Below are 27,505 nucleotides of genomic sequence, written 5' to 3'. Positions count from 1 at the left end.
ATTTTTAGTCAACACCTGTTTTAAAAAACAAACAGCCCCTGTGTCGCAGCAGATGGTATGGCAGCATCTAGATGGGTTATACTTTTTGAGTGAGCTCAAAAATAGCTGGGCTACCTGGGGAGGGAATAAATCCCTTCCCTTCTGAACTACCATTCCTGGAAAAGCTGTGTGCGATGATGAAAGGGAGACAGACCTCCTACTCTTCTCTAAGCATATTCTTTTAATCAGCACAGCATCCAGGAGTCAAATTAAGAAAGTACTAGTGCTTTCTCTTATTCACGCAGGTCTTTACACAGCTCTTTGGTTTTCTGACCTCCTGACAAACAGGTCATAGAATCAGAATCACGAGGTCAGAAAAGACCTCTTGGATCATTGAGTCCAACCATTCCTCTCTGCCACTAAACCAGGTGCCTGAGCACCTCATCTACCCATCTTTTAAACACCTCCAGGGCTAGGGACTCAACCACTTCCCGGCAGCTTGTTCCAGTGCCCGATGACCCTTTCTGTGACAAATTTCTGTCTGATATCTAGTCTGAACCTCCTCTGGCGCAGCTTGAGGCCGTTGCCTCTTGCCCTGTCCCCTGGGAGAAGAGGCCAGCACCCTCCTGTCTACAATTCAGGTAGTTGTAGAGAGCAATGAGGTCTCCCCTCAGTCTCCTCTTCTCCAGGATAAACACCCCCAGCACCCTCAGCCACTCCTCTTGTTCTCCAGCCCCTTCACAGCTTCGTTGCTCTTCTCTGGACTCGCTCCAGAGCCTCAACAACCTTCTTGTGGCGAGGGGCCCAGAACTGAACACAGGATTCGAGGTGCGGTCTCACCAGTGCTGTGTACAGGGGCAGAAGAACCTTCCTGGACCTGCTGGCCACGCCATTTCTGATACAAGCCAGGATGCTATTGGCCTTCTTGGCCACCTGAATCATAGAATAACCAGGTTGGAAGAGACCCACCGGATCATCGAGTCCAACCATGGTCCCACTGCTGGCTCGTGTTCAGTCGGCTACCAGTCAACACCCTCAGGTCCTTCTCCAGGTCATGACTGTGCACTGAGGGACTGGGCTCCCTGTCAGGCAGCAGGGAGGTGGATGTGAGCCTTCCCCTTGGCTTCGTTCCCCCCTTCTGCCAAGGGACAGCTCAGGTCTTCGTGTTCAGAGCTGAAGGGAGTTGACATACAGGGTGCAGAGAGTGAGGTTGAAGGGAAAACTTGCAGCAGGCGGATTCTCAGGGACCCTCAGCTACAGCCCCATGACGGAAATGGGTGAACAGCAGCCTGCTTTCAGAAACCCTCCTTGCCCAGAGGAGGCCACAAAACTGGTGCAGGGTTTAGAGAGGAAGCCGTATGAGGAACGGCTGAAGTCACTTGGTCTGTTCAGCCTGGAGGAGGCTGAGGGGAGACCTCTTTGTGGTCTACAGCTTCCTCACAAAAGGAGGAGGAGCAGCAGGTGCGGATCTCTTCTCTCTGGCAGCCAGTGATAAGACCTGAGGGCATGGCAGGAGGATGTTCCAGGGGTGGGTTAGGTTGGATATTAGGAAAAGGTTCTTCACCCAGAGGGTGGTGGAGTCCTGGAACAAGCTTCCCAGGGGAGCAGACAACACCACCAGGCACACGGTGATGTGTGTTGTCCTGTGCAGGAAGGGGAGTCGGACCCGACGATGCCTGGGGGTCCAACTCTGAACAACTTATGATTTGCTGCAGCACCCTGAGGGCACAGGGGAGACGTTCAGCCCCGCGCAGGGCGGCTCCACGGCCCCTCAGGACGCGGCGCCGCTGCCGGGTGACACCGCCAACATGGTGACACGGTGACACGCTGACGTCACGACGGGGGCCGAGCCCCCATCACCCCCCACCTCACTGCGGGCCTGCCCCGCCCGCCCTTATATAGAGCGCCTGGCCCCGCCCCCGAGGCGTGATTGGCTGGCGATTGGCTGGCGCCCGCCGGCTCCGCGCCGCGATTGGCCCGCGCGGGAGCCCGTCAGCGCGCGCAGCCCGGCGCGGAGCTCCGGAGGCCATTGTGGCTGGGGCCGCGCCGCGCGCCCGGGAGGAGGAGGAGGAGGAGGAGGGAGAGGCGGCTGAGCCCTGTCCCACCGGCCGAGGGAGGAGACGGTGAGGGAGGAGGGCGCCGCGAGGCCGGGCGGAGGGGGGAGCTGTGCGGGGCCGGAGCGGGGCGAGGCGCGGGGTGTGCGCGGCTTCTGTCGCGGGCCCCGCCCGGGAGGCGAGGGCAGAGCGGGGCTCCCCGCGTGCCGCTGCTCCGGAGCGGCGATGCGGCCCTTCCCGGCCCTTCCCGGCCTTTCCCTCCCCGCTCACCGGGCCGGGATCGCCCTCTGCGGGTGCGGGAATGGCGAGCCCGAGCCTCCTGAGGCAAAGCGGCTCTAGCAGCACAGGGCGCTGTGGCTCAGCGGCGCGGCTGCAGGGACGCGCTTTAACTTTTCCTTCTTCCCACCCACCCGCAGCTGGGCCACGTCCCGCGTCTGTCTGCAGCCTGTGCTTAAAAGCCGAGCTTTGCTATTAAACAGGTGGTTTGGGTGGCTTAAAGGAAAGGGTTGCGTTTCCAGAGAGCTAAACGGATCCCGAGTGCCTCTAAACTCGGGTGTAACCGATTGAAGTTACTCAGCTAGAGCTCCTGCTACACCTAGTCCTGGTGTAAGGGGCTGTTGAAGGGTTGTGAGTGGTGGGGCAGGAGGTGCCTCGCTGTGATACTGCAGCTGGACTCATACCTGTTGATAGGTGTTGCTGTAGAGATTAAAAACCCGCAACACTACGGGATTATAGTCTCTAAAAGGGCATACCTGAATTTGAAATGCATTTGCAGCTGTGTACAGGAGAATAGGGGGAGCATGGAACTTCGATATTTTCTCATAAACATATATATATACATATGTTCATTGTCTGTTCTTTGTCTATTCCTTCTGTCGGCAGTAGAATATGAGCTTGGCATTTAAAAATCAAGTTAAGTTTCTTGATGTTCTTATGCTTCAGGGTCAGTAGTAACATTTCTGTAACCAAAACAACCCTGGGAATGTGTTCCCAACTGCTATAGCCTGTTTGTTTCAGAAGCTTCTGACATGAAGATATCCAGAGGACGGATCTGGTTAATAACAAGTGGCCATTTTAATAAATGCCCTTTAGGAGGGTGACTGTTTAATACGGAGTGTGTGCTGTAGTGGAGCTGCTTTTAAACATTTCTTACTGGAATTCTATATATAACAACTCATTGGCCATACTGAATGAGGTGGGTTTGATGTGTGGTTATTTTACTTGTTATCTCCCATGAACTGCAGGTTGAAAACCAGTCCTGTAAGTTTCCTGTGTATGATGTGCTCAGTTAGCCTTGTAATTCCTAAATTTACCCAATTGTACAAGCAAGTTACATTAAAAAAACCTACTCAGTTTATATGCATCGCGTGCCTGGTCCAAAATAGAAAAACATTGTGATTCAGTAACGTGCTGCTTCCAAGGAGCTTGCATCCCAAGTCAAAATTAGAGCGAGCTTGCTTTTCTTCCCTATTTTATGGAGAGGTGGGGTACTTAGCATGGTGAAATGTAGAGGGTATCAGAATACATAAAACTGCTGTGTTGTGATGCCCAAATCCCCCCTTGGGTCTTGTCTAAAGAGCTTAACTTAATCTCTAAATTATTTTTAAAAGATGGCTTTGTACAGACAAGTTTCCTTAAGGGGAGAGTTTTTGTGGTTCAGGATAACTTCCTCTGCTTCTTTATCTTTGTTACAGAAAGTGTTTCATTAACCTGTGAAGAGTTGCAGCAGAGTTCTTGCGTAGCCCACAAGTCATTAACTTGATTACCAGTATATGTAGAATCGATACTTTTTTTAGTTTTGCTCTGTTTTTGTTTAGAAGCAGGACCATGACCTTCTAGCCATACTTTTCTTCCAGTGTATGAAGATTCGCTGAACATACTGTGAATACACAGTGAGTGTTAATCAGAAAAATCAGTGCTTTGGAGTAATAAAAAGGATTGGACAGAAGAGTGGGGTTGTTCCTGGGGTGTAGGAGGAAAGGCTGATTGTGCCTTTAAAGGCAGCATTTTGGTCTCATGTTAGTGTGAACCAATTGTGGAACTGCATCCAACTGCCTCTAAAAATATTGTCTAAGAGACGTACTTTTCTTCCTGCTACAGCTGTGGCAGAAACAGAAAGTTGGGAGTTCACATTTTCCCTTTGCTGATCCTTTCTCCTCTGCTTTTTTCCTTAGGCTTCTAAGAGGAAATATCAAGTAAATGTACTGCCTACATTGCTGCCAGATATGACCAAGTTGAATGTCTACTGCTTAAAATGCTGCTGAAATTTTGAGAAACTAGAAGGTAAAAGGGACTCTAGATGTTTCTTGAGAATCCTTAAGACTAGCCATTACCAGATTAAGCCCAGTCTTTATTAGAATTTCTAGGTCTTCCACCTGTTTTACTTCCTAGAGTTCTGCTGGCTTAAGCCCTGGAAAAGATGCTGCCACCTCCTATGAGCACCTAGGAAGAGTGGTCCAAGTTCTAATTCTTGAAGCAACCAGAAGCCATTTGTGTGGGTCTCTGTTAGGACAGGCTTCTGGGTTGCTCTTGAGGCTTTTCTGTTTTGCATTGGCTCACAAATATTTTGCAGGCTGAGAAAGAGAGAGAGAGTGTAGCTGCTCTTCTTGAGCTAAAGCAGGCGTGCAGGCCAGTGGTGAGGACAGCTGCTCCAGGGGAAGGTGCTCTGCTTTCGTTTCCTGTTTCAAGAGACACTTGACTGTGCTATTTACTCTGGGCTGTAATGACAGAGAGAGTCATAGTAAATGTGAAATTAAAAATAGAACATTTGTTAGAGATCTCCTCAGTAATTCCTGAGGTAATTTTCTTGTAAGGTTTGGAAGAGGGATGGAGGCCCAGGAAAAACAGAGGTCTGTACTCTCATTACCGTAGCACTTTGGAGCTGAAGAGGTTTAGTCCATTACCTCGCTCATTGATGTAATTGCCTACCTCTAATTCATTCTTGACAGTTGGATTTAACTTATGCTCTATTACAGCATAAAAGTCTCTTTCCAACTGTAGCACAAAACTCTTAACTCTTGTAGGACCATGAATGCTCTGCTGATAGTGCAGGTTGTTACGATGTGTTTAAATGGCAGGGAGGGTGGGTTGTGATAAATGTGGATCACAGAAGAGGTGAGGAGGCAGAGCCCTGCTTGGAATTTCCTACTGCACAAGGCTGAAAGGGGGAAACTGCAGCAGCCATAGGCATTTTGGTGGCAGTTGTTTTGTTTCAAACCCGTTTTGCAGTTGCAGTCAAGTCTTTTATTAAGACCCTGTTTCCTTCTGTATCAGTGGACTCTGTGGGTTTCTGTTGTTGCTTTTATCTATGTTATCAGTGTTTGAAAGACATGCGGGTTGTTTTTTGGTAATACAGAAATTAATACAGTCCTAGCACATGGTAGTAATTTTAAGTTGGGGAGTATCCTTCAAGGAGAAGAGTTGTTGGATTTGGGTGGGTTTGTTTTTACAGTTGTTTACTTAGCTGCTTTTTGTTTTAGGGATTGGAATAGAAACATGCATGTACTTAAAGCAGTGAAAGCTATAATTTGCTGTCTGTCTGCAAGTATTTTTCATTAGCAGTGGTAATGCATGAAGTTGAAAGAATACTTATTTATTTGTATGCTATTGAAAAATGCATGTCTGTATTAAAATACATGTAATGTGTTTTCTGTTTTGTCTGCCTGGAATCAGTGAGAGATTGAACATTTGTTTTCTTTCTTTTTCTTTAAGATCTTGAAAACTCTTATCGGGTCCTTGAGAGAGAAAACTACATGACACTACACCATGAGTGACAGTAAATGCGATAGTCAGTTTTACAGTGTTCAAGTTGCAGATTCAACATTCACTGTACTAAAACGTTACCAGCAATTGAAACCCATAGGATCAGGGGCACAGGGCATTGTTTGGTGAGTAAGAAATAGTTTACTTAAATATAAAAAGCTATAAATAGAAAACTAAATTAGAATGTGTTCCTGATAGTGGTGCCAGAATATCAAATACTCGTGATAATTTCTGTCTCTTGCTACAGGGTTGTGGACTAAATAAATTTGAAAACACTTACTTGCTGTAGTTCATGTGCAAACTATTTTTTTTTTTTTTAGGGGGGAAATTACTATTTGGATAACTGCATACATTAAAACCATCAATGAATTTCATTCTCATTAACCACTTTACTTTTGATTTTAGCTCTCACATTCCACATGTAATTATGTCTTACACTGCCCTATCATGACAATGCGATGGTGAGAGCTTCTGGGTTTTACTTGTTTCCTCATCATGGTCCCCTTTCTTCCCCTTCTTTTATTCCCGATCACTCCTGTCCATTTCTAGGAGCCATCAGTGCAGTGCCTTGCCATTAACTGGCAGGATGAGGCAAATCAGTGTCATTGTCACTCCACAGATTAACCAGAAAGGGATGCTGTGTGAGGGGTTGGGCTGGCCAGCTCTTCTGTGGTGTGTCACCTCTGCTCTGTGTCCAGCCTCCACTGGCCCAGGACGTGAGAGTCGTTAGTCTGATCCTGAACCTTAGTCTGTTGTATGGCACCACACCCCTGGGCCAGTCAAAGTTAAACATTTTCACGTGTTTTTTAGACCGCAGCAATCCGTTCCACACGGCTTACTGCCAGCCCACGTTTTGTTGGGCAAAACTTATTCAATAACTATAAAAATGTTTATTGCTGCGTTTTTACGACAGCATGCACAGGGCAGCAAACAGATACGCTCAGGAAGTCTCTAATATTAGACTTCATTACAACACATGATGGGCTGCTCATGCTTTAAATCCAGTCTGCAGTTTCTGTTCATCTATAAATTCTGCAGAATAAGTGTGTGACTCATGGGTTGCGAGCAACTCTTTATACAGCACCTGCTCGTGTCTGTTCGACCTTTTCATAACTGTAATAAGTTAAATATGCAGGAAAAGAGCACATTTTTGACAACGTGCCTTTATTTTTTAAATTCAGATAGCCCTATTGCTCTGCATTTCATCATGCACGTGGCATCACTACTCTTTAATATTGAATGTTTGCTCAAGATCATGAGTGGAGTGAAGACCCTACTACAGTTCACTGTGATCAAATTGGAATCGCTGTTATATGATGGGACAGGCATTGAGATTCTACCATGATATCAAATGCTGAAATAATTTATAAATGTTCTGTAGTAGCCAAGGGGATAACTGGGTAGACTCTAGCAAATCGGCATTTTAACATCTGTGCCTGAAACAGTTGCCATGATGAAAAAATCTCTTTTGAATACAAATGAGCAGGGATGGGGAAAGACATTTAACACCAACTATATCCATGATTTTTTTTTTTTTTTGTTCATTTAGGTAGAATAAGGTGATATTTAGAAGTGTGGTCATAGTGGTAACAGAAGATATATTTTGTCTTTTTTCTTGGTAAATTAAAATAAATCTTTACCATTTTTTTTTCTTCTTCAAGTCTGATTTTAATTCTTCCCCTCGGATTGTGTAGGTAGCAGACCTTTTTTTTGTCAGTGTAGATGAGCAAAGTAAGAGGTTCAGAAGTTCAGGTGGAGTCCTTTGTTTGTGCTCAGACTGAGCTTTGACACATACCCAATTTGTTGAATCAGAAAGGGCCACTTCCCCTAAAATTGCTTCTTTGTCCACTACTGACCTGTAGTTGACTTGAAGAGCCAGTTCAAGCAGAACCTGTTGGTTATTGATTTCATACTAATTTTCAGGTGTAGCTAAAGTCATTAACACATGCAAAACTGTTTTATTTACATACAGTGTCTTCTAGGTGATACGAATACTGAAACATCAGTGCTTTCAAATTTGAGAGGAAAATAATTTCACCAGCTGACTTGCCTGTTGCTTTCCTCCTATTTTGTGTTTTGTTTTGCATAGACATAAAGGTTTTAAATCTAAGAGTGATTGTATCATTGAATAAAGATTTATGTATTTCACAGAACTAAGTAGAAATAAATGCTAGTAAGCCTCTAGTGCAAATGGCACGTTGACTCGAATCTGGGACATGTAATTTGGGACATGCCTTCAAGAAAACATAACAGCTTGTGGGTGAGCCCTGCTTTGTGGTGGTATTGCTTTTTACAGTCAGAAAAGCAGTTACTTATGCTGATAAACTTCATGTGATTTGAGCAGTGTTATCACAGAGGAGCTGTGCTTTTTGTAAGAGTACTTAGAATATGACGCTCCTTTTAGGGCTGGTATCATATGTATCTTGATGACACAGGGAAGGAGCTCACAAAGAGCTTGATAGTGCTTGGAAAATATACATGAATTAGAATGCTTTCGTACCTTGTGAAAGGAACTTTAAATGGAAATAATGTGGGAATCTGTTTTTAAAAATGGACCTATATAAAGGTTGCAGTTCTTGAGTAATTTGTGGTATGAATTCACATATATTTTGCTGAATAATCTCCATTAATAATGAAGACTATTCCCACTTTTGTCTTGTTCTGTGTACACTGATAATTTAGCTTTAGATTCTTACAGCTGTACCTCAAACTGCAGAGGGAAGGGACAAGCACAGCTGAAAAAACAAGACAAACTTAATGGTTGTGTTCACTTTTTAACTCGTCTTGCTCTCTGCAGTCTGAGTTTTCCACATCACGCAGTTCTGTGGATTTTTTGTTCCAAAACCGAGGTGATGAATGTAATTTTCTGCTGGGCGCTAAAGCTGTGTATAATTTATAATCTGTCCATACCGGAGAGTCTTGATGCGTGCAGAAAGGATCATGGAGACATGGTTGTCACTCTCCTTTAGGAAAGAGAAATTTCTATTGCAAATATTAAAGGATTGTCAGCAACCCTGTCCAAAAAATACTCCAGATATACTGATTAGGCAACCAAAATGCTTCTTGAATTCAAATAAGCTTAAAATATTTTTAGATCTTGCAGTTCTGAATTAGTTTTGAATCAGCAGATTTGGTCTTAAAAGCAGGAAGACTTCTGATGAGTGTCAGTTGCTTCTGTTTGACCTTTTTGTATGTATTAAAGGATGTGTAGATTTTAAAGGATGTTTGTTTTCTAAATGAAAATTAGTTGAAGTTAGCATAAACAGCTTAGTGGATATGCTTTGTCTTGAATCTTGATTTATTTTCTCACTCCTGTCTCCCATTTCCCCCCTCCTTTCCCTCAAACAGACTTCAACTTAAGTTGTTTGTCTTTGAAAATTTCTAGTGCTGCATTTGACACAGTCCTTGGAATCAATGTTGCTGTAAAGAAGCTGAGTCGTCCTTTTCAGAATCAAACCCACGCAAAAAGAGCTTACAGAGAGCTTGTTCTTTTAAAATGTGTCAATCACAAAAATGTAAGTTTGGCTTTGTATTTCTCTCCTTCATTACTGTCAGTTGTCAGAAAAGCTCAGGATTTGCTCCCTTACTTAGTAACCAAAAGATTTGCTATGGGCAATTCAGTTCTTTACAACGTAGGATTAAGTTCTTGGGTGAGAACTGTTTAGAGGATGAGGTGTCAAGAGAGGGGTTTGCTTTGTTGTTGGTGTAGATTCACTATCAGCGGAGGCTTTATAGAACTGGCCTTGCTGGATTGCATTTGTTCTTTTAAGTCATACTGCAGCAAACCCCTTTGGCAGTGGGTTTGTGGGTTTGGCTCTTGTAACTGCATTGTGGTTAAATCTGAGCTTGGGCAAGATTTTTATTAGGTAGTGTTTAACTAGTGGGGTTTGCAGGGGTGCAGCACTGTCTAGCAGTCTGTTGGTAAATAGAACTGAAACACTGTGAGCAATACATATGTATTTTAAAACCTTTGAACTTTCTAAAATAACAAGTCTTAATATCAATACTTCAGCCTTCAAGTACAAAAATCTAAGGTTTATGTGATTGTTCTGATAATAACATGAACTAAAAACATTGCTGATCATTGTCGTTGTGCAGTGGAATCAGTTAGTCTTTTAAGACTGATTTTTAAGTAACCAGAAGTAGCAGGATAAAAGCAAGGTGGCTACTAAGGAGGTCACTGCAGTAATTTTAGCAGTTCTTCTAGAAAGAGTACACCATAATCTAAGTTGAATGGGATGGTGTGGTGCACCTCTGTGTATGTGATGTTGGACAGCCTTGATTAAAATTCCTTACACATGTGAATTAAAAGAAGAGATAAGTATTTATTGGGAAGAAATAGGATATATTTCAGGCACTGAGAAGGGAGATAGAAGGTGTTGTGTAACTTCAAACAGAAGAAGAGTGAGTTTGTACTTTCTTGGGTCCCTTGGTATAGATGCTGGAGTTTTGAACTATTTCTGAACTGGCACATGTGAATTAAGTGAAGCCAACGTTCAATTTGTATACAGCGGCAGTGTGCATGTGATTTTGAATAGTAATTCTGTGATAGTGGATTTTTGTGTGAATTAAAGTGAAAGCTCCTTCTAACAATTATTTTTATTTTATAGATAATTAGTTTATTAAATGTATTTACACCACAGAAGTCACTAGAAGAATTTCAGGATGTGTAAGTACTAGATTTTTGTTTTAATATTCCTGACAAATACTGGCCTGAGCCCTGGAGTTTTATTTCCAATATCATACAGACTTCATGCTTTGAAAACAGAGGATAGCTAAAGGCTGAATTTAGTATTTAATTGGTCTTTATTTCTAGATTTCTTTAAGAAAGACCAAGAAATTTGTTTCACTACATGCATAAGATGGAAGTGGGAAATAAAAAAAGGTTATTTACCTTTTCTTCATCCATCTGCCGTACTGATTGCGTATGCATCTGGTTTGCCTGCTTTGTCTTCTCTCCAAGTGGGTCACCTCAGGATAATAACTGGATAACCTGATACCATTTTTTGCCATACCAGTCACATCAGCACAACAGTATTTTTGGCCTCAGTGAAGAAATGAATGTGTTTCTTTTTTATGCAGGCTATGTTAGTTGGTCTAGAAAGGAATCATGGTGATATAATTGGTGGGGTATTCATAGATTCCAGTGAGGTTGTGATTTGTGAATGGGTGTCTTGGATATTTGGGGGAGTGTGTTCGTCTGAAGAGGGTAAGCGGATGATATTTGAACTTGAAAATGAATCATTCCCTCTTGGTTTTTACTGTGCTTTTCTTATTTTTTGTATTGTTATTAAATGAAGTGAAAAGCATCACCTTTTGATGAATTGTAATACCCACAATTTCTGCATCAACTTCAGTCAGTTTTTCATGCTGCATAAACTCTGTTCTTCTATATTACTGTTTATAAAGCTAGTGGAATTCTGATGTCTTGTAGTGGACTACTGAATGCTTAATTTTTAATATTATATATGTTAGAATAGATAATTTAATTTTAACCGTGGTCGTGCATGGTTTTTTATTTAATCATAAGCTTTTTGACCCTTGTTATAGCAATGTAGTTCGCCACTACTAGACATCTCTCCTGCTAAGCTTGAACTGATATAAAAAGTAAGACTCTGATTTTGTTAATGCTTGTTTTCTTGTGCTCTAGATATTTGGTTATGGAGCTGATGGATGCCAATTTGTGCCAGGTTATTCATATGGAATTGGATCATGAAAGAATGTCTTATCTTCTTTACCAAATGCTGTGTGGTATCAAACATCTTCACTCGGCTGGTATCATCCACAGAGTAGGTAGTATTAAATCATTAACAATATTCTTTATGAACATAAATGTTCTTGTGAAATGGGGAGAAGGTGGGGGCTATTTTAAGCATTTGTTTCTTTCATTCGTAAGAATATCAGTGAACCTGAAGATTGTTTCTAGTTCAAAGATAAAGACTTCATTGCAAATTGATGTTAAATCAGTTTAGTTCTGTGGATTTAACTAATGCTGAACTGATTAAAAGATAAAACATGAGTGTCTGTGGAACTTCTGAACTAGTAAAGAATGAGTCTTTAAAATGTAATATTTAATTCTTAAATATCTCTGTCTTTGGAGATATTCAAAAGCCGTTTGGACATGGTCCTGGGCAACTGGCTGTAGATAGCCCTGCTTCAGCAGATGCATTGAAGCAGATGACCTCCAGCAATCCCTTCTAACCTCAACCATTCTGTGATTCTGAAAAGTAAAGTTTGTAAATGATTGGAATTTCAAAGTCCTGTGCAGACTTCGCTTCTGTTGTTCTACTACTGATCTTCTGTTGTTGGGGTTTCTTAATTTTGTTTATTTCATTATTAGCCTGTCCATGGTTCTGCTTGGTTTCTGTTCCTTTTCTTCCCCTACCTCCTGGGCACACTTGCCTTATAAATTTCTTTTTTGGCCTGGTTGCTCAAAAAAATTTGTCCAGTTGTAGTTTAATGTGCTTCTTTTTGTCTTTGTTCAATCCATAAGCATAATTGAGAAACTACAATGAATCTACTTCCTTCCTTTGCTGAAAAAAATCTACCATGAAAATCCTGTGGTCTTAGCAAGGAAGTTATGTCTAGTTAGCTGAAGTCTGTATCCAGATAGCCTTGGTACTGGGCTTTTCTAAACTGTTGTGAGATGTGTGAGACTGAAGCAAGGAGGGCTGGAAGTCCATCTGAACTCCACCTGGTTTATTGGCTGTGATTTGGAGCTAGAGGGGTGGCACAATATTTCCTGGGAAATTTGAGCTTGTAGAACTAACAGAGCAATTAGAGACAACTGATGCCGTCTATTTTCTTATTCAACCAGTAAGAGGAACCACAGTGTGAGCAGCTGTACAGAGGTGTGAAGCTTGTTTGAATGGGGGAGCTAAAGCGGTGAGCGTTAGGTTGGGTTAGTTTAGGAACAAAACAATATGACCTTTCTGGAGTGGAAACATTTTGTAAGATCGAGAGATTTGGTTTTGAAAAGAAGCCAGGCTAGGAAAGGAGCAGAGCTGGGATAAACTAGAAGGAATGGAATTGTAGGAATTACATCTAGGAATTGCTCAGAGTCTGTGACCAAACCGAGTAAATTCAATAGCATTCTGCAGATTTGATGCCTTCCTAAAACATAAAAACCCACGTGAACTATTTGCCTATCCCCATATCCTTTTAAGAAAACGAAGTATCTGAGAACATGGTTCATGTGGTTGAAACCAAGTCAAATGTGAGCAGAAATAAATGAAGTTGTACGTGTGTAATTAATTTACTTCTAATACTTCGTGAATAAATCTCAGTTATTCTAGTTTTCTCTATCTGTCCATTCCTTTGGGTGTGATAATGACTCTTCCCATGAGGCATGTCTCCTAAAGGATTTTTCTCCTCCCTCATTGCATAACTGTTTTCACTACATCCCAATTCTTTGAAATTTGCTAATCGCATAATGCAAGTGGCTGATTTTGCGTTAACAAATACTTATGAATGCTTTGAGTGTTGAGGTACTTCTTTTCGTGCAGATGCTTGACTAATTCTTGATAAGGTCTTTAAGACCCATGACCTAACAATGACAGTATTTGAAACAATCTCCTTTACCAGTATTTATTCACACCCAAAGTAGGTCCACTTAAGTGTCAAGGAAGCCGATACATGCACACATTGTGAAGCGACTGTACTGTCAGTGCCCAGCTGGGTAAATTAAGACTCTGCAGACAGCTTTCATTCTGATTTTCTATGAATTTTTGAGTGCTTAGCTTAACAGTGTTTAACTGTAATCTGTGTATAAATAAGCAGATACATCAGTGCAGGAATATGCAGTTGTTAACGTGAAGTGAACTGGTGGCATATGTTGACTGTGAAGGAGTGGTGTGTGTTGTTTGTATGTTGATCGTTCCTTAACTGAAGTTATTTCTCGCTAGGATTTGAAACCCAGCAACATAGTAGTAAAATCAGATTGTACGCTCAAAATCCTTGATTTTGGACTGGCAAGAACAGCATGTACTAACTTTATGATGACTCCGTATGTAGTAACACGGTATTACAGAGCACCAGAAGTTATCCTTGGAATGGGATATAAAGAGAATGGTAAGTTGCTGGAATAATAGTTTAATTTTTTTTTTTTTTGTCAAAAGTGCATCTGTCTCAGAATGTAGCACCTTTAGAAGGTGGAAAGGAGGACTGTTTTCCCCCCTGCCAAGTCTGTTGTTGATGTATGTTATTCGTGGTATTGGAAATAACAAAAATTACATTGTAATAATTTTGGAGACTATAATAGTTTTCAGCTTTGTGTGCTTATATCCATTTAACATATACTGCTACCTCTCCCCTTGCTATTGTTATTTTTTTCACATGTTGTCCTGTTGCCGTTTGTTTTAATCCTACAACCTCCCCTCCAGTTGAGATACTTAATGCTGGATGATGTTAAAAAGATTAACAATCATCAGTCTATGAACAACAAGCTTTTATCAGTGTGATTTTATTCTGAAGCATCTTCCTTCAACGGTCTGTCTCCTTTAGCATCTGATTATTAAAATCTGTTTCAAATCTCTACGATAAACCATGTTTATACGCTCTTAAGTCTGCTTAACACTCAGAGGCTGGTTGTTATATTACTAAAACCAACACAGCTATAATTTATTTAATGTTCAGCCTGCAAAAGTGTTGGCTAGGAAATTGTCCTTGAGTTGTATTATGGGGGGTGTTAACCTGCTGATTTTTACTAGCTATGGAGGAGGGACTGCCTCCTCTGCAGTTCAGTCCTAGTACATCTTTTTGCTTTATTGCAGGGGCTTGGGGATACCATGCTTTTTGCATACATGTACCTTTGGCTGTGTAAAACAAGGGTTTTGCAGGACCTTGCTGGGCTGCTGATAATGGAAAAAAAGCTTTCATTAATGCACGAGGCAGCTTGTCATACAGCAAGTGCTGGTGTGTGGATCAGAGCTTTAGTAGAGGCTGTTCTGGATGGGACAAAACATGACTTATCTGAAGGACTGTAGGAGTACAGTGTGAACATACAAGTGCGTAATTGTGATATTTAAAAAAACCTCTTTAATCTTTTGTCCTTGTTGCACCTAACATATGATAGTGGATATCTGGTCTGTTGGGTGCATTATGGCAGAAATGGTCCTCCATAAAGTCCTGTTCCCAGGAAGAGATTGTATCCTTCTTCATGGTCGATTCAGAAATGTAAACACTGATTATATTTTACAAAATGCTAATAACAAAGTTTAGCAGCAGTTGCTTGGTGTTGATATGATTGAAAATTCATGTTAGTGGTTTGATTTTCCACATTGTTGTGTTTTCCTGTAGGTGCTAGATGGTTTTGTTTGTTTTCCTCACTTTTGTTCATGATACATCATAATTTGATCATTTCATTTTTACTTTCAGTTGATATCTGGTCAGTTGGGTGCATCATGGGAGAATTGGTGAAAGGTTGTGTGATATTCCAAGGCACTGATCGTATCCTTCCCTAGTCATCCTTGAATCCCATTCCCCTTCCAACAGAAACACAATTATTTTGATCTGTATAAATATAAACGCATAAGCGATATTTTCAATAATATGTTTTAATAGACCTACTGTACTACTTGAAATTAGTGTCATTAACCAAATTGTTGAGCTTTCCCTTTTATTTTCATAGTGGACTATTTAATGTAATTTGTACTGGTTGAATCCATAGAATTTATATTAAGAGTTTCATCTTTTGTAGCTTAAAAAAGAATACTCTTAGGTTTAAAAAATAGCAGTAAGTATATTTTTTAATCTTGTTCTTTGTAGATAAATGGTATAAGCAAAAGCCTATAAAATTACCTTTTACTGTGCATGGATTTTGCTGTTTGTTTGAACAGTAGACTAATTTTTTTATTACACAATTTTTTTGAGTTCCGATTAGATTTTTTTCTTGCTTATTAGTGCTTGCTGGGCAGCAGTGTCCTAATTGCAAGCTCGCTGCATGAGAAATATTTTTTACTACTATTATTTATTATAAAAAGCAAACATTCTTTTTGGAATTGATTTTTCATTCTATGAAAATTTTATTTTGGGCTTACCTGTTCTATAAGATTGTTATTCCTCCACTCCTCCCTCCAATATTTTTCTTACCTAGATTTCTCTTGATAGTATTCTGCTTTCTTGTACAATAATAATTGTAGGAAATTTTTCTCTTATTAAAAACAAACAAAGCCCTCATATATGTGCTTTTCTGCCTTAGAGAAGCTTAAATAATACATGGCTGGATGACAAATGAGTCTTTGCTGTATTAAGTAAGCAGAAGTGATCGTTTAATGAAGTAAATGTTCTTTGAAGATTTTGAAAAAAAGATTTTCAAAATATTTCCCTAGCAACAAAATTTAAAACATTTGACTCGTTATCAAGTTCCAGGTGCAAAAATTGGAGCAAAATAAATTTCGTCCTTTATAAATAATATCTTACAAAGTAGTGGTGTTGAAGGACTGGATATTCAGAATTGTTCAGAATAGAATTCAGTTGATGTAATAAACCACTATTGTCAGCTCTGGCTGTAGGTCATAAGGAGCTATGGCTACTTGTGGTCCAAGATTTTGAAGAAGGTATAATATTTTTGCTCATCAGCAAGGAAAAATTGAATCCACCACTAAAAATATCAAGTACCTGTTCACAGATACCCATGTATCGTATCTTATAGAGGAGGACTTTCAATTTTAATGCTAAATTTTATGACACTAATCTTTAGCAGCTGATCATGCATTATTTGGTATTACGAACAATTGTTAAAGAAGTCTTTTTGTTTTACACCTTTCTTCCTTTCTATACTTATTGTTTTACCTTTTGAAGCCTTCAGACCAACCTAACACAATTCTTCATGTCTGTTATGTGTCTTTCACCTGCATGTCAGCATGGGCTGTTTTGTTTTATTCATGAATAAACGAAGGAAATTTTGTCCATACTTGTTGTATATGCAGATTATCGCCTTTGATTCTCTGGAGGTCATCGAAGCTCCACCAATCTATGTTTCAAGGAGTCTCCTCCCCTGGTGTACTAGCATGGTGCACAGCTGTACTTACAGGGTGTCTTGCCTCTTGCAAGATTTGCGGTTCTCTTTAATGTGAAATACTGATAACCGTAGTGTCGAAACTTTTCCTAACTGATGATTGCTTCACTCAGATTTTTGGCTTTTTTCACCTTCAGTGGCAGGATTGTTTGAGAATGGGGTTTGTTACGGGGGATGCTCGTGTGCCTCGCTGTGAAGCTTTCTATTTTATTTTTGTGGGATATTTTTTGAGTTACAGGGTTAGTTTGGGGTTTTTTTGTTGTTGTTTTTTTTTTACTTAAATTTCAAAATGGCTTAGTATTCAGAGATTTAGAGCAGGGAACCAAGTTGAGCACGTTGCCTAGTGATGTGCCCTTGACTGTCTTCCAGAAAACCTACTCTTGGACTCAGTAGTTTTTTTATATATATATATTTCTATCTGGTCAATAGGATACTTGCAGCAGTGCTCTGGCTGGGCTGCAATGCTTCACGTTGCCAGGGTGATGGATGCACTGAGCCTGCTTCTGGCTGGTGCTGTGGAGGATGATCAGGGCCTTGCAGTTGCTGGCACTTATGTAGATACCCAAGATGAAATAATGGAAAGCCTGGCAGCACCAGAGTGGCTTTTAGTTCTCTTTCTGGCCAGATGGTGAAGGAAACTAACTGCCTGGCTGATGCAAAAAGCACAAGGGGGTGTTCATGCTTTTTTTGGGGAAAAAATTGTGCTTTATTGTGCTTGTAATAACACTCTGGTTTTGGGGCTCCAGAAGAAGAGAAGTTAAAAAGTAGGCAAGCATACTTGGTGTGGACTAAACAGTTCTGGTGACTTTCGACCTTGAGGTCTAGAAGAGCAAGGGTGGTTTTGTCTGCAGGTTGCAAGGTTACTCACGTTGCGTGCTCTGCATGCTTTATGTGTAAATTAAGGGTTTCTCTCAGTTGGGTTTCTGATAACAGGCTTAGCTTATCTAAAGTCCAGTTCTACTTTGTCTTTTTTTTCTTGATTTTCAGTATCTGCTGGTACTTTGAAGCAATCCATCTGAAACATTTTTTTTACAGTTTTTAGTACTAAGGTGGGACGGGTCATTAAGTTTTGCTGCCTTCTCCGCAGTGCTCTGAGACCACAATAGGCTGGATTCAGATTTGGTTAGCTAGCTAACCAGGCTGCTGTTACTCAAAGGAAAAGCATCTTCTTGAATCTAGATTGGTGGATATCTCACAGAAATCTGTTTTCCAGCTAGGAACAAAATTTCCTGATGTATGTTAAAATTTTCTTTGTTTGTCCTTTGTTTTAGCATGAGAGTTAACAATACTGACATCTTAATTTTTATTTTAATGTAGTTTTTCCATTAAAATATATTCAATAAGCAAATATAATTTTCAATCTTTGTATCAGAAGTCTTAAAGTCTTAGCGTGAAGCAGTGACTATGTGATGTTTCTAGTTGTATTCGTGGCACGCTAACTGAAATAAAAGCACTTCAGTGTTTTTGAATATATCTTAATTCAAAGTGCAGCAAATTTGTTGTCTTCTTACAAAATATGCCTGTGAGAATGGATAGTTTGAGATGCTAGGTTATGAATGTTTGTAGGGTGGATGGTTAGAGTCTGTTGGAGTTGCACATAGTTTTTATCAGAAGAACTGCAAAGTGTCAATCTGAGTAAACTTAAATATCAGATGTACTAGTGCAGTGCCTTCTTGGTGAGATGAATGATCTTTGTTATGCCAATCTGGCTTGTTCAGAGCAGAAAAAAACCAACCATCCACCATTGTCCCCTAAAAACTCTACAGCCCAAAGCCTAGTTTCCTTAGGAGACAGGCACAAGATGCCCTCATTTGAATGGGATGTGTTTGTGCTTTAGGTTTCCCTACCATCAAGAATCTTTACTGTAGAGGGTATTATGTTGTACTTCAGAATCTTCAACAGCAGACTTTCTTTTCTGTTCTTATAGTTGGTTTGCTATGGATACAACTTCCAAATAAAGCTTCTTTTGGGTGCCCAAGAAGTATTGCTTTCAGTACAAGCCAATAGATAATAATTATCAAAAGATACTTAAGCATAATGCGTTGTGCAACACTTCTAGCCTCTCTTTAAGATTACAAAATCTGAATCTTGTTTTTATGTCAATCTAGCTTTTTGCCTAGAATGAAGCTTGTATTTGTGTCCTTTATTCAACTTTTCGTTAACTTTTCAGATTTCTAAGTTATATTTTTGTATAGTGCAGACTTCACATTGTCCAGCTGATTTTCCTAAAGATATGGTGCAGATATTGATCAATGGAATAAAGTTATTGAACAATTAGGAACCCCATCAGCAGACTTCATGAAGAAATTACAGCCTACAGTCAGGAATTACGTAGAAAACAGGCCGAAGTATCCTGGTATTAAATTTGAAGAGCTCTTCCCAGACTGGATATTTCCATCAGAATCTGATCGTGACAAGTTAAAAAGTAAGGCGAGTTTTGGTTTGCGCTTAATTAAAAACCACTAATCTGTAGTGTTTATTGCAATAGCTGTCAACATTAGAAGCTGCGTACTTTGTTTCTTTCATCTATGCCATGTCCTGAAATCTTAGTGGTGATCATTAAATACAGAACTATTTTCCTGTTCCTAGTCTTCTGTTTAATTCTCATAATTCTAATGCATTGAATAATGTTTGTTGCATAAATGTCCTCTGAAAGTAATACTTGTTATGGAGATCATTTCCAATTAACTTTTTCTAGTTGATGTGTGTATATAATTGATTTTATCTATACTTTGACTTTAGGTAGTTACTGATAAAATGAAAAAATACTTCACCTTATGTTCTCCAGATGGTCAAATTTTTTTTTTTTACATTTTGTGACAATGGAACTGTTCGAAATTGAGGTTGGTTGGTGCTGGCTGAAGGGTTTGTGTTTTCGATAGCAGTAAAACAACATTTAAAGTAAAGGATCGCGACCTCATTTAAAAACCAAAAAGTAACAGCATAGGAAAGCGTCTTTATGCTTGTTCTGTGGGTGCATGCTAGTGCTTCTTTGTCTATGTCAAGATGCAGGCTCTGGTATTGCACAGAGAGTTTATAATCAGTACTCTGTGAGGCTTGTCTAGCCCTAGATTAAAAGTCAAGTATTCTCTTGTCACCAATAAATGGGACACATTGAAAAGCATAGATGTTTAAGAAATCTGTTGGAGTGTGTGTCATCTGTTCCCAGTCTTCATTTTCTGAGACATTAAACTCTACAGCTTTTACATGTATGTTCTTTTTGTTTTTACTTTCTAGCCAGTCAAGCTAGAGATTTATTATCAAAGATGCTTGTAGTAGATCCAGACAAGAGAATTTCTGTAGATGAGGCCTTACGTCATCCTTATATTACTGTCTGGTATGATCCAGCTGAAGCAGAAGCTGTAAGTTTGCATTTAAATTAAAATTTAAGATATCAGTTTAATAACTTTAAAGAATACATTAAGTTTTAGTTAAGAGCATGCTTTGAACTCATTCTTTGGCTAGCAAAAGTGACAGATAAAAGCCTTCAGATCAACATTAGGGGCAAAGTTGCCTGAAGAACTCCTGTTGGAGTGGAATTGTAGTTTTGAATGTAGTTGTTGATAGTTCCCTTTGCTTTTTGGAAAGAGGTGGTAATCTAGGGCTTTTTCAAAAGAGGACTTTCTCTAAGGCCCCTTGAAGACTTACAATGAGTTTAATTTTAGCTGATGCTTTTAAACAGCATTTCAGTGGGAGGTAGGACTTAAAAGCACATTCTGGAGTTGTAAAATGAATGTGATTTTGAGATGTAGAGAATAGATTGCCAAAGATAAAGGTAACAAAATGCTAAAAAAAAGGTCATTTTAGTTGTTTGGGTTTTTTTTAAAATTGTGACTGTTTATGTTAACCTGATGTGGTAGATACACTATGGACTTCTTTTCTTTGTAGCCTCCACCTCAAATCTATGATGCACAATTGGAAGAAAGAGAACATGCAATTGAAGAATGGAAAGGTAAAAAATGAGCTTGACAAATGACAGTTATTGTAATAACTGTTATTATTAATGCGTGGCTTGCAGGACGTGCATGTGGGATTGTGTAGCTGACTGGAACCCAGTCTTCCAATTATTCAGTACTGCTTGTGGCAATATGAAAAGTTAAAGGAGTTAGTTATAGTTAGTAAGGGGGTTTCATGCACTATTCTAATTACTTGTTTACTTCAGAATGCTTGGACTTTCCTCAATACATCTGTGGAGATTGTTCTTTAAGAACAGACAGTTGTGTATGTTTTTGTTATCAAAGTAAAATTTCCACAGGGATTATCCATATGTGTTTGTAAATCCAAATCTGACTTTTTTTTCCAGTTAATACTAGTGCATTGTAGGCATATATAGATTGTTGGGGTGAGATGGTTGTTATTTTTAAATGGGCAGCTGTTCTGTTTTAAAAATATGTTGATTTTGGTACATGCTTAGTGTCTTTCTGTGGTGCTTAAAGAAAAACTGTAGGATTCTTTAAATGTTGTTATAAGCCTTTAAAAAAAAAGAAAAGGAAAATAAATATCTATATAATTATACTGTCGGACTGACCCTTAACTATTTCAGTGTACCTTCATGCGTAGGTAAATTGTATCCAAATCCTCTGTGATCTTAGAATGTGATTTTTTTGTCTCTTCTCTCATTCCTCCCACCCTTCTCTTTTAAGAATTAATATACAAAGAAGTAATGGATTGGGAAGAAAGGAGCAAGAATGGTGTGGTAAAAGATCAGCCTTCAGGTTAGTCATTGTTTCAGTAGTTCTCCAGTAACTCTGATTTGTAGTGCTGATCTGTGGCACTAGTGAATGAAGAGATCCTGCTTAATAATCCAGGTAGGCAAAAGTGGCGGTGTTCAAGACTTTTGACTCTGATCAGCCTTTGGAGTTCCATGTGCAGTAGTTTTTCATTGATATGAAGTAAACTGTAGGAAGACTTAAGTCTTGTGTGTCTGGCACCCTGAGCTGTCTTATTCCCAAAGGGCTTGGTCATCAAATTAAATAATCAATGCCATGTTACATCAGTGCTGCACATACATCTTTTTATGCTGAATGCTTGCTTATTCTGTGGCTCTGCGTGAGTGAGTCCCTTTCATGTAGGGCTAAACATCGTTAGGGCTCCTTGTTTTAAAAAAAGCTAATATTGCAAAGTATTTATGCCAGTGATTAAATCCTCGATGTTTGCTGCTTTTCTCATGGTTCAGTAACTGAAATACCGTTCTGTCTTTTATTAACTATTCCTAATAGATTTTTTTGTTACTTAAGTCACTGTTCACATTATACATTGCTTTTTCTTTTTTCATCTTCCTCCCCAGAGAGAGGGAAAAATTAGAATCTCTTAATGTTCACATCAGCTTTTGAGCACTAGGGAACTCGGTGCTTGCTTTTCTGCTGTTTATTGATTTCTTTGTTTTCTAAGGATTTCTGTGGTAGAAGTGATGCTCAGAGCCTAAAAGTCTGATTTTTTTGTACCTGCAATATTGTCTTGCCTCAGATTTTATTATCTTTGGTTTACTTAGCACAGATGCAGCAGTGAATAGCAACACCAGTCCTTCCCAGTCATCATCTATCAATGACATTTCATCCATGTCAACAGAGCAAACATTGGCCTCAGATACAGACAGCAGCCTCGATGCCTTGACAGGACCCCTTGAAGGATGTCGATGATCAGCCAGGATTGCAGACTCGACTTTGGAAAAGAACTCTTGCTTCCATTGGGCCTGAATTGCTTGTGAGTTAATGGAACCAAGTAGAAAAACTCCATGTTCTGCATGTTCTGCTAAAGTAATGCCTGTATTTTTACTCAGTTGTCATGAAACTGCCTGCTTAATGTTGTAGAATGAAAGCAAATCAATGTCTAAAGAACAAAAAATATTAAATTTAGACACTATAATAGGCTTTTCTCTGTTTCAGCCTATTTCAGGTGAGCAGTTTATTAATAGACTTTTAGCCAATAATTCCTCTTTAGTGGGTTCACGAATCTTCAGTCCTAACTGACAGGCTTCTGTGACACAATGGTTGTTTACATTTTAGTACAGTATTGCTCATTAGTAGGTTTTTTGAATGTATAGTCTCTATGAAGTTTGTTTTAATGTGTGACTGCGGCTGTTTGCTTTATTTAACAATTGGAGTGTTGTATGTAAGTGCGAACTCGCACATTGGATGCTCTCAGTACTATGTTTAAAGGGCAGTTATTCATCAACATAGCACTTTTTTATTGAGCCTTTTCTGTCTTCACTTGCCAATGTTTCTATCTTGTAGAAGAGAGAAACGTGAACTTTAAAGAATATAGCCATTGCTTTGTATGTCACCTAGGAGTATGACTAACTTTTTAAAATCTGGATGGAAGATACAGTGGCTTATTTAAATCTTAAAGGAGGGATGAGTGGCTTATATGTGAAGCAGTGCCTGTTTGAAAGAGGAGAGTGAGGTGAATTGTGTTTTGTGGCTTGTGATACTGGCCCTTTAACAAAAACAAACAGAAAAGGAAGTGTGATGCTCTTCGTTCCCTGAAAACTGATAAATTAGAGAGACTTGCAGTCCCAGAATAGCTGCATAAATATTTTCCATATTTTAATGGGTCCATTCTATCTGGCGAGTAATAAAAAACCCCAAAAATACAGTAGTTTTGAGTCATTTGTAAATTAAGTATTTAGTTAGCAGAACTTTAGCTCTATTCTCACATTAGGAAAACATCTCTATTTGTACTGGGGGAGGAAGGCATTCTTAATACAAATGTTCTAATTACAGTGTCAGAGAAGAGGAGATTATTTGCCGTTTCAATACAGGTTTATCACTCCAGTTTTCAGAATCGGATATATGGACATTACCTGTTACGTTGCACAATATATTGCATTAGAAAACACATTTGCAGCAGAGTAGGGCTTAAATTGCTTTATATGACACATTGTGAGCCTGTGCACATTTATTTTGTAGTGCGCTGGTATGAAATTTTGCTAACAGATCTTGTGTGTGTGCACATGCCTGTGAGATTAAACTATATATTAGAGATATACAAGATGAGGTAAAACACCACTTTCTTAAAGGCACTGTATTTAGCTGTTGTTCCAGATAGTCTTGACTTGAATATATTAATAGAACTTATGAAATATACTGGCCCAGCTAGCCACTGCATTACTGACATTTTTCTCTTGTAAAAAAACCTGTCCGTTATTTCTGACCTTAAAATTTGAAGAGCAGCATTTATATTAAAATTGTGCCTTTTTTTAATAGCTATTTTGCTGTGGCAAAAATATTCAGGTTTTACTGTCCCAGGCAATTTAAATAAATTACAAAAAAGTACTTACTGCACTGTTAATTTCAGGATTGTCATCTGGAATCGTAGATTTTTAAAATTGTTTAGTTGAATTACAAGATATTGGGACTTGAAGTTCTTGTTTGTTTTAAACCTAAGGCTACCTTAATTTATCTTGGAATACTGACAGTATATGTGAAATAGTTTTAGTGCATATTTGCCACTGTTAAAAAAATGCTGTAAAATGCCTACTTACCATACAGCAGAACAGTACAGGTTGCTGTTCTTGGGTGTTTTTTAAATCTTTATTTGTGTAAGTTAAAATTACTGAAGATACCTATTCAAAATGAACATTAGTGATTCACTATGCAAGTATTCGCCTAGATTTCATTTTTCAATACTTTTATCTTTTTCAACTGAATTTGCACTGTGCTGTGTTCATTTTAACAGTTACTGCTTTAGAAGTCTTCATGCAACTAAATTTTTTTTTAATGTGTTTTGGATATTCAGAGTTGAATTTTTCCTGTTGGATTTGGGCTGCTCAGAACAACAAGGGGCTGGACCAGATGACCTCCAGGTCTCTTGCAACCTAAATTATTATGTGATTCAAATTGTCTTTTAGTGTTGTTTTTTAACACAACTGCCCTATCTTCATGATTTGAACTGCTATCTGACCTTCTCCTAGTACGTACTGTTAGTGTGAACATGTACTCTTGGAACAAAGAAACCCCTGAGATTAACTGAGTTTATTTGTAAATCTTATTGTAGGAAAAGCTGTCTCATACCTTATTTTTTTAATGTCTTCTTGCTGTGGCACACATTGAAGCTTCAAAATTTTACAGAAATGTTTCCGCTTTCAGAGCGTGCGTGAAATGTCTGTGAATATTGTTGATTTTGTTTCCAGCATAACTCAAAACCAGATTATTATTGACCTGACTGGACATGGATCTCAAGAAGGCTCATATGCAGGTTATATTCAGAAAAATGCATGCAGAACAGGTGCATGCTAGAGTTCCCATGCTATTTCAGTGTGCATGTATAGGCTATAAATGCACTGCATGCGGATTATATAGACATAGCTGTATTCCTGACTGCAGGGGAAGTTCAGTGCCGCATTTGTGAAATGGTCATCAATGCTGTAAGAACATCATCATTACTGGAAAACAAAATGCACGTGTAATGTGACAGGGGTTTAAAAGTTTAGAGAGGTTGGTGTGCAATATAATCGCTTTTATTCCTAATACTAAAACCATGTATGTGATGCAATTGACCATTTTTTTTGCACTTTGGCATTTATAAATATTTATATGTATTTAAAGATTAAGAATATGTGTGTGTATACATATACCTATATATTAAAAAATTTGCTCAGTTTTGTAAACATGAATGTTACTTTTTCTTTATGAGAGACTTTGTATAGTGTTAACACTACTGCAGTATACACAAACAATTTATGAAATATGACTTAAGTGGTGGTCACCATAGATACAATCTATAATCTTAACTGCTCACCTGAAAAAGAGAGATCTGCGGCTATCAATCAGATTATTTTCCAGAAGTGTTATGTTACATATATGAACACTGAGTAGCTGAAAGGCATTGCAGAAATGGAGTATGTTTTAAACAGTTCATTTCATCTGTGCTTATATCATTTTTCCTCAAAAAAATCTTGGAAAGAGAAGCTTGGTGTTGTGAAATCTGGATAAACAGTCTGTAAGTGTGCTTTGAGGAAATAACGTGATACAACAGGTCTAGATTTCTGTTGACAAAGATGATAAATGAATGTCAAAATTAAGGCTTTGACTGCACGGATAAAATAAACAAGCCAAATGACTGGAAACCTACTGTTTGCAAACAGCCTTTGAAGTTTTGCAATGTTTCCAGTAAGGGTTTGCATTTCCTTGTCAAAACAATGGAAAAATAAACTCAACTTTAACTAGAAATTAACTAGTTAGTTGGTAAGTTTCAAAACCTGTTGTGAACCAGAGGGCTTTAGAGGTTTTCTGTCTTTTTATAAGAGAGCATACATGTCTATTCAGAATCAATTTTAAAAAAAATATTTCCTAAAGAAAGGATCTTAAGTGCTAAATTGGTTTCCTTTTTAGATCTGATTGTATTTGGCTTAAAATTGCTTTATGAAGAAAGCAGGATTTGGACATTAAAAGTGCAGCTGACTTACTGAGTCTCTAAGAACTGAGTGGATGACCCGTCTTGTGGTGGGAGCACAGTCCTCTGGTTCAGTGCATGCTGGAAGTTCAGGTGTTAAAAGCGCAGACAGATCTTTATTGAACATGATGCCGTGTTGGAGTACGAGTTCAGTCTTGAAGCAATACAGTTCGTGTGGAGTGTTTCATTTGAACTGTGATGCTTGAAATGGAAGTACTTTTACGTGTAGGGGGGTAAATGCTGAACAGCCTTTGTTTCTATATTCTACATATGTCATATGGATTCTATCAGGGCTTGATGCTAAACTTAGTGATACCATATACTGGGAACCAAATTCTTTCCTGGGTTGTGTGTTGTGTAATTCTTGCTCAAAACTGGTTTTGATCCAGGGGCACCTGCGCCCAGATGCAGAATTTGGACTTGAATTCCTATAGATGAATTTAGGGATTTTTTTTTTTTTCCGGAGCGTCTTTGATTATTTTTATTTTAACAAGTTGAAATGTGACACAAAAAGTGTATTCTGGCTCATTATTTTACTTATATTTTAGATTGCATTATTACATGAGTGGCGGTGATGTTCTAAAAGCTTATTACACAACTTATCAAATCTTTTTTTTTTTTTTGCCCACTCTGCATGCTAAAAATGTCTGGAGCTAAACTAATGTTGAAGTAACTATCTTTTCTCATAGTGGTGTTGAAGGAAAGTGGAGAGAGAACCATTGTTTCTGTTTGCATTTTATAAAATAACTATTTTTGTAGCTAAAATTTTAGTGTTGGATTTCAATCCCACAGTGTTGCTTTGTGGATAGAAATTTTCCTGGGTCCGCTATTTCAAACTGTATATGTATAACAAGTCCAGTATAAAATCAAACTAATAAAGTGCACTCTTCTGCAAGTTGTTATTGAAAATATGACAAATTATTTTGGTCCAAGAATTCAAAACAAAATAGAGAAAATACCTTTCATTGTTTAACATTTTATTCCATGATGCTGCTGCTTATTTTATGAAAAGGTGCTTGCAGTTTTGCACAAAAGAAATCAACTTTATTATTAATTGCTGGGTTTGAAGCACTTTAGGATTCTTCTAAATACAACCTATATGGTGTAAAAAGGCATAAAAAATGTTTAATGTGTTTAAATTTTGGTTGCAGTCTTTGCTATGCTGGTAGATTTTTATCAGCGCGTTCCTTTATAAACCTGTTCTCAGAGATTTGAATTGAGAAATTTTTTATGGGCTGAAATTTAACACATAGTTAAGAAATCATTCGAGAAACATCTTGTACTCAAATGCCTGTAGGGT

General features: G+C 38.9%; 1 protein-coding gene across 3 annotated transcripts; it reads left to right on the top strand.

Moving 5' to 3' along the window:
• The first annotated feature begins 2,030 nt into the window (after positions 1-2,030).
• MAPK9 (mitogen-activated protein kinase 9) lies at positions 2,031-26,887 on the top strand. 3 transcript variants are annotated; one of them, XM_069868934.1, is made up of 13 exons: positions 2,031-2,102; positions 4,208-4,316; positions 5,745-5,920; positions 9,181-9,310; positions 10,406-10,464; positions 11,446-11,584; positions 13,700-13,865; positions 15,171-15,242; positions 19,055-19,237; positions 20,050-20,174; positions 20,701-20,764; positions 21,456-21,527; positions 22,381-26,887. In XM_069868934.1, the coding sequence occupies exons 3-13, from the start codon at positions 5,799-5,801 to the stop codon at positions 22,449-22,451; spliced, it is 1,203 nt and encodes a 400-aa protein (XP_069725035.1). In that variant the 5' UTR covers positions 2,031-2,102; positions 4,208-4,316; positions 5,745-5,798; the 3' UTR covers positions 22,452-26,887. The 3 variants fall into 3 exon arrangements, with proteins under 3 accessions (XP_069725035.1, XP_069725034.1, XP_069725036.1); XM_069868933.1 differs by having other exon boundaries at positions 2,032-2,102; positions 22,309-26,887; XM_069868935.1 differs by having other exon boundaries at positions 2,032-2,102; positions 22,304-26,887.
• Positions 26,888-27,505: the final 618 nt, after the last annotated feature.

Source organism: Phaenicophaeus curvirostris, chromosome 15, assembly GCF_032191515.1.
Source record: "Phaenicophaeus curvirostris isolate KB17595 chromosome 15, BPBGC_Pcur_1.0, whole genome shotgun sequence".
Taxonomy (NCBI): domain Eukaryota; kingdom Metazoa; phylum Chordata; class Aves; order Cuculiformes; family Cuculidae; genus Phaenicophaeus; species Phaenicophaeus curvirostris.
The sequence above is the reverse complement of the archived record's forward strand: the minus strand, read 5'-3'. Positions and strand labels throughout refer to the sequence as shown.

Coding starts and splice junctions, on each gene's coding strand:
- MAPK9 (XM_069868933.1), top strand. CDS start 5,799: ATGAGTGACAGTAAATGCGATAGTCAGTTTTACAGTGTTCAAGTTGCA. Junction 10,465..11,445: donor CTAGAAGAATTTCAGGATGT/GTAAGTACTAGA, acceptor CTTGTGCTCTAG/ATATTTGGTTATGGAGCTGA. Junction 11,585..13,699: donor CGGCTGGTATCATCCACAGA/GTAGGTAGTATT, acceptor ATTTCTCGCTAG/GATTTGAAACCCAGCAACAT.